Below are 13,144 nucleotides of genomic sequence, written 5' to 3'. Positions count from 1 at the left end.
GGCTGTCAGACCTGCTGAGATTTTCCAGCATTTTTTGTTTTTGTTTCAGATTCCAGCCTCCGCAGTATTTTGCTTTTACTTTTTGAATGTTGTTCTACTTCGGATTTAATGCCAGATTTCTGGTTTAAGTGACTCTTTGCTTTCAAAGCTGTGCTGTGATGGGGCTAAGAGTTTAAAATGACTGTCACAATTCTCCCATCCCAAGTTCCTGTTTAATAAGGCTGATTGATACAATGATCTTACTAACAATGCTGCATTGTTCACTTATGAAGCCCTACAAGATTTAGAATCCCTACAGTGCAGAAGGAGGTCATTGAGTCTGCACCGATCACAACTCCACCTAGACCCTATCCCCGTAGCCCCATGCAAATACCCTAGCTTGTTCCCCTGACACTAAGGGGCAATTTAGCATGGCCAGTCCACCTGGAGGAAACCCACACAGACACGGGGAGAATGTACAAACTCTGCACAGACAGCGACCCAAGCCGGGAATTGAACCCAGATCCCTGGCGCTGTGAGGCAGCAGTGCTAACCACTGTGCCACCATGCTACTCTAACTTTACTATTAGTATCTCATCATATGTCTTTGTATCACTGTCACATTTTTAAATACCTGGGAAATCATAGGGCGAGACCCTCACTGTTGGGAGGATCCTTTAACAGGCCTTCAAGTCACAGAAAAATGATTTTTTAAAAAATGAATATTTTTAATGCTGAGAGTCAGAGGGGTTTGGGTATCCTTGTGACTATTTTAAGATATTTTATGGCCAAAGATGGTACTTTCGGAATTCTAGTTCAAATTTCTTCAAGCATGCAGTTACATTGATGGCCTTTGCTAATGATAGCTCATCTGCAGAAAGATGCTTAGTTGAAATTTTTATATGTACAGTACCCATTGCTTCATGACTTCCAACTATTGAACCATAACATTAGGCTCAGTTGCATCATTTTTGTCAATTAATTCACTGTAATTGTTAAGTAGGCTTGTTTTTGAAGATGGCTGTGCTGAAACCTTCACACATATCTTTGATCTGTGATTGGAAGAGCTAAAGGTTGCACTCCATGACTTTAGCACAGACATCAAGGTGCAGTACTGAGGGAGCGCTGCACTGTCGGAGGTGCCACGTTTCAGATGAAACGTTAAACTGAGGGCCCATCTGTCTCTTCCGGTGATCCCATAGAGACCAGCAGAGGAGCTGTCCCATTATCCTCACCATTTCTATTTCTTGATCAACATCAGAAAAAATTGTTTTCAGTTATCATTGCTTTGCTGTTTATGGGAGCTTACTTTGCATAATTAGCTGCCATGTTTCCTACATTAAACAGTGACTAAGTATTCAAAGGTGTTTAATTGGCTTCAAAGCACGTTGAAGCATTCAATGGTTGTGAAAAGCACAATATAAATACCAGCCTTTTTTTCTGCGTCCACAGGAATTGATGTTTGTTGGAAGGGCAGTCCCTTTAAATGCTTTCACATCTCTCTCTGATGATCACCTGAGGAATTTCCTTAAGATTATGTTTCCACAGCTAAGGACCTTACATAAACTTAGCTTCAATTTTATTGTTGGGGGGAACAATGTGTTCTAAACAGGTGAACAGGTTTCAATGAAGAGTATCATCACTGAAGATAGATTGTAACTTGAGCTTCCAGGTCACTGTAATGTTGGCGCAATTTGACATCGGCAATGTTTAATTGAGATGAATTTTAATTTAAATGTTGCTTTTCTTTGTAAGTGGAATTTTTTTGGAAAAAATTGGATGTTATGATGGACGATGTGTTGAGCCAACTAGATTAACTAACCCTAATGAAGCATATTTTCTAAAGGATCACCACTGCTGATAACTTGTGGCCAGGACTGTCCTGGCATTGTAACTGAGAACACTCATAGAATCATAAAATCCCTGCAGAAGAGGCCATTCGGCCCATCAAGTCTGCACTGACTCTCTGATAGAGTATCTTACCCAGGCCCTCTCTCCTGCCTATCCCCGTAGCCCCACACATTTACTATGGCTAATCCATCTTGGGACACTGAGGGTCAATTTAGCATGGCCAATCCACCTAACCCGCACATCTTTGGATTATCGGGGGGCACCCGGAGCACCTGGAGGAAACCCACGCAGACACGGGAGAGAACGTGCAAACTCCACACAGACAGACACCCAAACCGGGAATTGAACCTGGGTCCCTGGAGCTGTGATGCAGCAGTGCCAACCACGTGCTGCCCATCATAAATTAAATTGTCCACCTTGCCTTCCACAGATCCAGAAGTTGAGGATTATCAGCAAACATTCAATTTGAAAGTATGTTTTATTTCTTTTCCAGATCCAGTTAATGTACCTGTTGAAGTGAGGTAAGAATCATTATTACATTTGGTCATTAACCTTTACCGTAGCACTTTCCTGCTGAATAATACCTTTAACACAACAGAACGTTATGTTGGTGTGTTTTAAATAATATGCATATATTTTAAATTAGATTCAATTATTTCCTATCCTATTCCTGTAAATACCAGCTGCATTGAATGTGTGTAATTTCAGGAGTCTGAAATTCTGCTGGCCTATCTCACGGTTCTATCATTCAGCTCACAGCACCAAGTGTATTGATCACAGTGCATGGTATTTCTTGACTGGCATGATACGCTGATCTTTGTCTTGACGAGATACACCAAAATTTCCTGGGAAACTCAGTAGCATTTCCCAGAACATACAAACTGGTGTAAAACAATTGGAATTCAATGAGAACAACAGGGATCTGAATAAGGCACCAAATTTGGAACCATATTCCTTCTTCAAGTCTCTCTCTGTTGATTAAAATTAATATCTGAAGCCAACAACCGCTACTTACGTACATTTGGCACTCAGCATACAAGAAAATGCAATTGTAGTTTTTTTTCAATGCAATTAATAAGGGCCCATCAAGTGCTCAATATTTAAATAAAAAAGTTTCACCCTCTAAGTGATAGTAAGATGAATGTTTTAAGTTGCTGTCTGAATAGTCTGTCCTTCCAAATGAAATATATTTTAAAGTACAGTTCCCTCTCCCAGTTCTCCTGTGATTTGTGCTTTCTTTCTAACCTTGATTTGTATTCTTCTTTTAAAAGAATAATAATTTGGAAGCTCAAACCTTTTGACTCATTATTTTTGGAAGGGAACTTAATTTGGCGATATTTGGAGGCGATTTTAACCTCACCAAATATGCATCAATTTGCATAGAGTTGTAATTAGATCCAATAATGTTGAGCCAAGGTCACTATTTGGCACATCAATAGATACTTTTAATGAGCCTCTACTGCAGGTAACTCTATTGACATGAGGACTTTCTTTAATGTTCTACATAGCAGAACAGAATTATGCCATAGACTCAGCAGTACGTTTTAATCTGACAGAGCGCGGCTTTGAACACAAGGGCTCAGAGAAGTTCAAAGGCATCTATGGCCCAGTATTTAAATGCCTGGTGTATTTTTACACATGGCAAAGAGCTAATGGGATATTTCAGATATTGGAACTAGTTTCACTGGAGCAGAGAATGCAAAGAGGTGCCTACGTGGAGGTTATTAAAAATATGAAGGATATTGCAAGGGTGAATAACGAAAGACTATTTTCTCTGAAGGGGAAAAATGAAAATTTAAAATATTTACGCAGTGAGATTAACTATTTGTATAAGCAGAGGTTTATTGGGACTTGGAATACTTTGTTACAAGGAATGGTTGAGACAGACAGAATTGTACTTCTAAAGGGAAAGAGGATGAAGATAGAGGAAGATACAGAGTGAAGGATAGAGAAACCATTGCACTGGGAGTCATTTAGGTTTGCTCTAGCAAAGAACTGACACAGATATAATGATGTGGAGATGCCGGCGTTGTACTGGGGTAAACACAGTAAACACAGTTCATCTGACGAAGGAGCAGCGCTCCGAAAGCTAATGGCATTTGCTACCAAATGAACCTGTTGGACTTTAACCTGGTGTTGTTAAAACTCTTACAGATATAATGGACAGGAAGATCTTGTTTTGCATTATGTGAGAGTCTTTGCTAACAATATAATCTCTTAAGTGTGACATAGACTTCTGTTGGGATCAGGACAGCAAGATTATAGACAAATTAAGTTAATTTATTAGTCACAAGTAGGCTTACATTAACACTGCAATGAAGTTATTGTGAAAATCCCCTAGTCACCAACACTCTGGTGCCTGTTCGGGTTCACTGAGGGACAATTTAGCATGGCCAATGCACCTAACCAGCACGTCTTTCAGACTGTGGGGGAAACCGGAGCACCCGGAGGAAACCCAGACATGGGGAGAAGGTGCAAACTCCACACAGGCAATGACCCAAGCCAGGAATCAAACCTGGATCCCTGGCGCTGTGAGGTAACAGTGCTAACCACTGTGCCACCATGCCGCCCTGTTGCAAATGAGATGGACGAAGTTCATGTGGTTTTCCAACCAGGCATGTGGAATCCTGGGTTTTATAATTAGAGGAAAGGAGTATAAAGCAACGATGAATCTTTATAAAACACTGGCTGAGCCTGAACTAGGGTACTTAGTTCAATTCTGGACATTTAGGAAGGACGTGAAAACAATTCAGAGGGCGCAGGAAAGATTTATGAGAATCGTTCTGGGGATGAAAGACTTTGTGGCGGGGGAGGGGGCGATTCTCCCAACAAAAGTCAGTGTCGAATCTGTGTGAAAACTGGAGTAATTCACACTTTTTTTCAGTGGGTGTTCAGAGAAGAATCTCCCACACTCTGTGCACTGTAGAGTGCACCAGTGTGAATCATGTTAGAAATCAGTGGGCCTATTCCCACACGGGAGGCCGGCAGCATAGTGCTGAATGGGTCACTGCGCAAGCGCTGTTCTGTCAGCACCGAGATCTTGGCCCCTGCCAGCCGGCCTCCTGATTGCTGGCCACCCCCGCAATGCTGGCTCTCACCCCCTCACAGCCCAGCCTCAACCGCCTCGGACCGCCAGCTCCCCGTTCGTAGGGAGCTGCTGTAAACCCCGCTGGAGTGAAATACTCCTGGTGGGGTGGGGAGAGGCTAGCAGGCTGGGAGATTTCAGTCCTGGGCCCACTAATTATATTTAAATTATCTTAAAATGACATTTTGAATACATCATGCAGCTCCGTGCCTATTTCCGAGGTGGAGTCAACGTGCCAGAACTCCGGTGCTGGGAGACGCGCTCGGAGCCGAACGCCCAGCGCGGATTGCGCTAATCGTTGAAATCTCCCGGAGCGGGATGGGGGGAGAATTGCCTCCTTCAGTTATGAGGATAGCTTGGTGAAGTTGGAGCTGATCTCTTTAGAGGAGTGAAGGTTGAGGAGATTTGATAGAGGTTTTCATAAGCATGAGGCGACTGGACAGAATAGGTAGGGGAGAAGCCGTTCCCTTTGGAAAGGCCGAGAACTAGATTTCTCGTGTTTGAATTCAGGTGTTTGATAAAAGCAGTGGTGACTTGTAGAAAAGTTTACTTATGCAGCGAGTGTTTAAGGTCTGGAATGTACTACCTGAGTCTGGTGGAGTTTGATTCAGCTGTGGCTTTCAAAAGGGAATTAGAAAATTTATCTGAATAGAAAAGAATTGCAAGAGTATTGGGAAACGGCAGGGGGATGGAATAAACTGAGCACCTGTTACAGAGAGCCAGCAGGGAAAGAATGGGCTAAATGTTCCCCTTTTATGCTGAAACCATTCTATGATTCATGTAGCAAAATTTTAGAGTTGGTGTGCGTATTTCTTACTGTGGAAATTAAAATGCAGAACTAAAGAATTGTACCGAACCCTGTAACCCTTAATGGAATTCACGAATGAGTTTAATTCTTGTTATATATTTAACTGAGATGCAGGGCACTGCATTTAAATGGTTAAAGTATTCTGTGTTAATCCTGTGACATTTAGTGGCCTAATTTGACACAGGACGATTGAGAAAACCACAGTAAATGAATGTCTGACTGTATTTTCTAACTGAAATAAAGTATATTTATAGTCCTGCAGATGACACTAGCTGATACATTACCAGTTACAATAACAAGTGCACTTGCAAGCTCCGGTGGGTTGTATAAAAATACAGATCTTTGCTCAGTGATAAAGAAATGGTTACTCGCTACCACTGTTAAATCTTGGGTTTATGTAACTGGTGGTTTGGCTGTCTTGCCTTTCCACCTCCCGATAGGCCAACCTTGATGCGTGTAACAAAGAGTTGCTCTATGACTATTATGTGATTCATCAGAGTCCCACATCAATCCAGTGGGAATGGATTCCGATAGTCTGCATCTCCCAGCCATGATTTCTATTTTATGTTTCGCAATGTCTTTATTTTCAAGATGTTGTGTTGGTTGGTTGGACGGCACGGTGGCACAGTGGTTAGCACTGCTGCCTCACAGCACCATGGACCCGGGTTCAATTTAGGTCTCGGGTGACTGTCTGTGTGGAGTTTGCACGTTCTCCCCGTGTCTGCATTTCCCTGTTTCCTCCGAGTGCTCTGGTTTCCTCCCACACTCCAAAGATGTGCGGGTTAGGTTGATTGGCCACGCTAAATTGCTCCTTAGTGTCAGGGGATTTATAAGGGTAGATAAGTGGGGTTACAGGGATAGGGCCTGGGTGGGATTGTGGTCGGTGCAGACTCGATGGGCCGAAAGGCCTCCTTCTGCACTGTCGGGATTCTATGGGACAAGCGAGGCATCTTAACTCAAACTGTGGTAACCTTCTAAGCTCTGATACAGGCAGGTGAGGAGGAGTGAGCTAGGGCATTGGTATTCACTCTCCCCTCAGTTGGTCACAACAAAGGTTTTAAAAATTATTTTCCTCCATTGATAGCTTTCTCCAAATGTGTTTCCTTTTCAACAAAGAGCCAACCAAACCAGATTTCTTGAGTCAAAGAAAGTGTAAATCTATTTGTTACTAAAACCCAAGAAAAGTAATAAAAGATGTGACACACACACACACACACAGATCAGAAGTAAGAAAATTAAGGGTCCAAGTAAAAGTTAAAATAATATACAAATAATCCCTTTGCTTGTCCATGAAGCATAGATTGTGGAACATTGCAGCCATGGAAGTTTAGTGGTTACTGATAGAATTATGGGCTGGGACTTTACGGTCTTACTCAGGCGAGGCTCGTAAAATCCCACCTGAGGCCAACAGAGAATTCCATTCTGCGAGCCTCACCCGCCCCAATTCCGGGGCTGGCATTAAAATTCCGGTAAGAAGTCTCACAACACCAGGTTAAAGTCCAACAGGTTTATTTGGTAGCAAATACCATAAGCTTTCGGAGCGCTGCTCCTTCGTCAGATGGAGTAGAAATGTGCTCTCAAACAGTGCAAACAGACAAAATCAAGTTGCAGAATACTGATTAGAATGCGAATCTTACAGCCAGCCAGGTCTTAAAGGTACAGACAATGTGGGTGGAGGGAACATTAAACACAGGTTAAAGAGATGTGTATTGTCTCCAGACAGAACAGCTAGTGAGATTCTACAAGCCCAGGAGGCAAGCTGTGGGGGTTACTGATAATGTGACATAAATCCAACATCCTGGTTTAGGCCATCCTCATGTGTGCGGAACTTGGCTATCAGTTTCTGCTCAGTGACTCTGCGCTGTCGTGTGTCGTGAAGGCCGCCTTGGAGAATGCTTACCTGAAGATCCAAGGCTGAATGCCCGTGACTGCTGAAGTGCTCCCCCACAGGAAGAGAACAGTCTTGCCTGGTGATTGTCGAGCGGTGTTCATTCATCCGTTGTCGTAGTGTCTGCATAGTTTCCCTAATGTACCATGCCTCAGGACATCCTTTCCTGCAGCGTAACAGGTAGACAATGTTGGCCGAGTTGCAAGAGTAGGTACCGTGTACCTGGTAGAATTCCGGCCATGGAGTTGGTTTGGTTCCGGTCTGCACTCTGTTGCAGACACACCTTTTTTGCTTTCAGAGAAAGCGAAGGAGAGAAAGAGAGGAAGATCCAACTATCCTTTTCCACAGTCTTTTCAGATGATAGTATAGTTTCTGTTCCCCTTCCTCCTTTGCCTTTCTCTGATTGCCAAAGCCAATTTTAAACTTAGTTCTGTATATTCCGGAAAGAGAATTCGATTAGCATGTCTTCCATTCCTTGTCGTAGTGTTTTGATTTTTCATCTCAGAAACTTATTGACATTTTTGGGACACAAGTCAACAGGAGATGGGATTATTCCATCCTCTGCAGGAGGGTTTGAGTGCCTGGAGGAGTGCAACTGGCTGAGTAGCAAGTCTCATTGTCTTCAGAGAACTACAGTGGATTAAAAGTTCAGTATTTTGCATTATTAGTGTCCATCTTTCAGGAGTCACTGTTTAAAGTGGACATTGACATCCCTCCAGGTCTGCAATGTCATTCAAAGAGATTTGCGAGAGAAGTGGTGAATTTTACAGTATCAGCCATCAAGTAACTGCTGGAATTCATCTTTGGTCAGAGTCTTTGTGTGTATTTTTTTAAAAAAGAACTTCTTCAAACAGTTCAAAATGTCTGTAGTTAGCTGGTGAAGTTGTAGTTAACTCTCACTTAGTCACAGTTTCCTATTTAAGAATGGCGCCAATGGTATTACGTTGGTCACCTGCATCCTCAGTGTGGGGGTGAGATGAACCATGCCATGCCATGTTTTGGGATGAAATTCCTTCTAGCTTGAAAATTAAGAAAGGTTGGGAACATTAAAAAGGTGCAGTGCTCTACAGAAGTCTATCTTCCTTTACTATGCCTCTTGTTATGAGACTCCAAGAATCCCTTGCCATAATTATCGTTAGAAACATCTTCACATTTTTGCTGCACCTTCACCAGCGTAGACCATTTAGGATGGAGATGAGGAGACATTTCTTCACCCAAAGAGTGGGGAGCCTGTGGAATTCATTACCACAGGAAGCAGTTGATGCCAAAACATTGAATGTATTCAAGAGGCGGCTGGATATAGCACTTGGGGCAAATGGGATCAAAGGTTATGGGGAGAAAGCAGGATTAGACTATTGAGTTGGATGATTAACCATGATCGTGATGAATGGCGGAGCAGGCTTGAAGGACCGAATGGCCTCCTCCTGCTCCTATCATCCATATTTCATCAATTCTTTCATTTTGCAATTCATCCTAAAGTTGACCAGTAACTCTTTGCCAACCATCTTTCCAGGCCTGTGTGCATCTTCCTTGCATTAGAACCCAAAGAGCAGGAAACAAAACTGGAAATGTGCCCAGTCTAGTCCTAGCCATGCCTGCATGGTTGCACATATGACATGGCCACATAGAACCGGTAATGTTAGCGGAATGAGAATATCAAGGCTAAACAGATTTGTATAGCAGCATGCCATGCTTAAAGATCAGGGGATTGAACCTCTGTCATGTTCTCTTTTCCTACCATAATTCCTGCTGGAGACTGCCACAGCTCCCAGGCAATTGGCTGCACATGGTGATTTACATTGTCAAGGGAACCATTGCATTTCTGTCAGAAACATGAAGAGATGGCAGGGGTACCCGCTTAGATGCTTTATTAGTGGCATTGGGAGGAGGGTCTCTGAGCTTACCAAATATAGTTTGCCAGTGGATTTGAGTTGCTTTGCCAGCTTTGGGGTGGTTGGGGTTGTCAGAAAAAGAACACCTTTATCTCTCCACATTATCTCTGAAATTCTGTTGGGAACTTCTGAGGGGAGGAACTTGGTGTGGAGGGGGTTAGGGGAGAGGGGAGGTGGTCGAGGCTGTAACCTTATGCAGAACCCTAGGGATGGGGATGGGGGGGAGGGGTAAATAAAGTCGTCATTGTAGGAAGAAGTCAGATGGCACTGGCTTTGACTGGCACACACTGGCAGTCCTTCCCTTGCATGTTTGTGGTCTTTCACCGCAGTGCTGGGTTACATCTTCTTGCAGCTTGCAATTAAAATGCTGCTAACATGTTGGGCAACATCCTCATTGCCCTCAAGGCATGGCTGGCAGGCAGGGGACCGAGTCTGAGAGTTTCAGATGGGTGGTGCTGCCTTTTGTGGTGCTTAGTTGTAAGGGAAGTGGGTACAACTAATGCAGTCGCTCTGTTTTGAATGGGATGGAGCAAATGGAAATTGTACATCAAGGAAGACTGTGTTATCCACATATTGTCCACATGTTATCCACATATTGCCACGTTTAGCAATTTGGAGGCTTTGGATGGGATTTCCCAGCCACGCTCGTCCCAGAAAACCCTGCCAAGGTCAACGGACCTTTGCATGGTCCGCCCCACCGTCTGCAACAATTCCCGAGGTGGGCGGGACGGGAAAAGTCCCTCCCTTTGTGTCTGAACTTTCCTGTGTTTTTTGTCAGTGGGTAGTCCATCTCTCCCTGCCTATGAGTTGCAATTTTGCACAGTGCGCACAAAGAGTGCCGGCTGAGGCAACAAAGCTGATGTGTAGCTCTCCAGCTGCACAGCTGAGTTTCCTCTCCAGATTCCATGCTGTGCACAGAAAAAACTAGGGGTGTTGGTTTTACCATTACACTGGCAGGCCCTGGGCCCGTTAGAGCTGGCAATGCCCCTTTTTTGAAAAGGTGCGCTGATCTGCGTTTCTGCATTAAAACAATACTCTAAACCCCCACCCTCCCCCTCCCCACCCCGCCAAGGATATGGGGAACTCCCCCCACAACTAGCAACTCCCGCCCCAACATAAGGGAACCCCCTCCTACCATGGGACTCCTAGTGGGCCCACCCCAGCACCAGGGGGCAGTGCCAGGGTCCAAAGAGGCAGTGCCCGGGCAAGTCCTTTTCACTGCAGGGGCAATACTTACTTTTCTGCCCCCAAGGGGTTCCCCTCAACAGCTTCATGTTTTCCAGAATCGGTGGTAGACCTCGTTAATGTAACGTGACATCGGTGAGGGGGGAGTTCTTTATTTGGGGAGATTTTATGTGACGGGAAAGATCTTTAATTACATTTAAATTTATGAAAATGCACTTAATGGGCTGGAGCCTTGTTAGGTCACCAGCGAGGGGCGGGGAAAATTGGAAAATGAGATCTTGCTGGTGATAATCTCGTTTTCCAATTCTCATGAGATTTTGCACCCATGTTGCCGTTTGCACTCATGGCGGATGTGGACATACAATCCCCCATGGTGCGAGAGTGGTATGTTCAGAGAAGGGTCCTCGTAGTTGTCTTGGGGCTAAGGTGAAAGCTTGGCCTAGCAAGCTTCAAGTGCTGGTGCATTACAGAAGAAACCACGTGCTGGACCCTTATGTCCCCAAAGGATCACTGAACATCAAACACGTGCCTTCTGCTGCGCACTGTTCCATTGTTGGAAATATTGTGTATTATGCCACCACCTTTACATGCCAAATAGTTTCTTTGTTTTTTTTTTCGTTAATCAAAAATGCACATAAATACTTTTTACAAATTATTTCATGAGATGTGAGCATCGCTGAAAAAGACCAGCATTTGTTGTTCATCCATGATGTCCCTTGAGAAGGTGGTGCAACGAATCATTTGCCACAAACTGACGCATCTGGAACTTTGATCTTCTTCATCTCCAGTTCTCTGCCTAAGGCCCACCATAAGTAGGGCAAGGAGTGTGGTGGACCTCAGTTGTGCCTTTGTCCTATATGGACCACCGTTTTTTGTGCTTGTCATACCTGGACACATCCCCTTCCAGTTTGGGTCCTCCCCTCAGCACCTAGTATAAAGGTGGCTGTCTCCTCCCCCTTGTTCAGTCCAGGTTGGTTATTTGTTGGGATGTGCTCCTGATTCTGTTGTGAATAAAAGCCTACACTTATATTGGCATATCGGTAGTCTTTCGCCTTATTGATAGCGCATCAAGGAGGCAGGTCTTGAATCCATCCAGCCAGAGCAGGGATCAAGCCAGTGCCGGATCTAGGCATAAGCTAAACAAGCTACAGCTTAGGGCCTCACAATCTGCAGGGGCCTCACAAAATTTCAGAAGGTTTACAATGAAGAGAACATTTAAGAGCGGATACCAGAAAAGAAAAAGAAAGCACCAACTTGAAGAGCAACTCAAAAAATTACCAAAATTACCAAAATCTATGAGAGAGATCAAGCCAGCCAAATGATAAATATGTAATCAGTAAATGCATTCATTTGAAAATAATTTATATTTTTCACTTTAAATACCTTGCTATTAAATAATTAAAAGGCATAATTATGTTTTCAATTTTTTTGTGGCGACCCAAGGTCCTGTTTTGGTACGCACCTTTGTGAGACCTTTTGGTGTAACTTTTTAACAAGGGGCCTCCAAGCTTTGTATAGCTTCGTGCCTCACCAAGTCTAAATCCGGCACTGGGTCAAGCCCTATGCTGTTGGCGCTAATCTGATCCACACTGGCTATCCGGCCAACTGAACTCTCAAGGAATCAGAATTGCTGTAGTTAGATAAACTTTTATAATTCATGTTGTAGCCTAGAACTATGGATGGTGGTGGCAGAATCTCCAATTTCTTTCCATCACATATCTGACCAGGAATCTCTCCCACTCTTTGCAACTGGCTACTCAACCGTGTTATGAGCCTTCCATGGCCATCAAGTCCTGGAGTGGTGATGAACCCAGTGCTTTAGGTTAGATATAGTTCTTGGGGCCACAGGGATCAAGGGATATGGGAGGAAGGCTGGATCAGGATTATTGTATTTGATGATCAACAATGAATGGCGGAACAGGCTCAAAGGCCTGATGAATGGCCTGATCCTGCTTCTATTTTCTATGTTTCTGGCTCCAAGGCAGTGCCACCAAGACCTCCACTATGTTGTTATATACACTCACTAATTGGGAAATTATAAATACTAACTGATTCTCGTAGGAGCAGTAATCTTTCCTTGGGCTAACATTGCTCCTTTATTATCTGCGAGTGGGTTGACCTGTAGGGTTGTCTTTTTTTTCAGTACTGTTGAAAAGGTTCACCGATAACTTTGTGTTTTAATGGTGCTGATCTATTCCACGTATTACACACACCACTTCAGCAAATAGAGCGTGTTTATGCTTCCAAGGCCTGATATGAGATTTTGTTTTCAAATGCATTTGGTAGGGCAGCACTCATCAAACCAGAAATGGAGTTACATGGTCATGATGAAATGCTACGCATTTAAATACATTTTCAAAAAAAAGGGAATGATTGTGCTCTGATCTACTCGAAGTGGAAAAGAAGTATGGATGCAGGTGAAAACACTGTTTCTTTCATTTGCAACATGGTCCACT

General features: G+C 43.7%; 1 protein-coding gene across 1 annotated transcript in view; it reads left to right on the top strand.

The window, feature by feature from the left end:
- The window catches only part of LOC144480030 (sialic acid-binding Ig-like lectin 12), a 62,829-nt gene that overhangs the window by 42,115 nt on the left and 7,570 nt on the right, over nucleotides 1-13,144 (top strand). Inside the window, exon 6 of the mRNA XM_078199182.1 lies at nucleotides 2,324-2,351. Within this exon, the coding sequence (XP_078055308.1) occupies nucleotides 2,324-2,351 (28 nt within the window). The remainder of the gene's footprint in view (nucleotides 1-2,323; nucleotides 2,352-13,144) is intronic.

The sequence above is a fragment of the Mustelus asterias genome, chromosome 27, assembly GCF_964213995.1.
Source record: "Mustelus asterias chromosome 27, sMusAst1.hap1.1, whole genome shotgun sequence".
Classification (NCBI taxonomy): Eukaryota; Metazoa; Chordata; class Chondrichthyes; order Carcharhiniformes; family Triakidae; genus Mustelus; species Mustelus asterias.
This window is presented reverse-complemented; position numbering and strand designations above follow the sequence as displayed.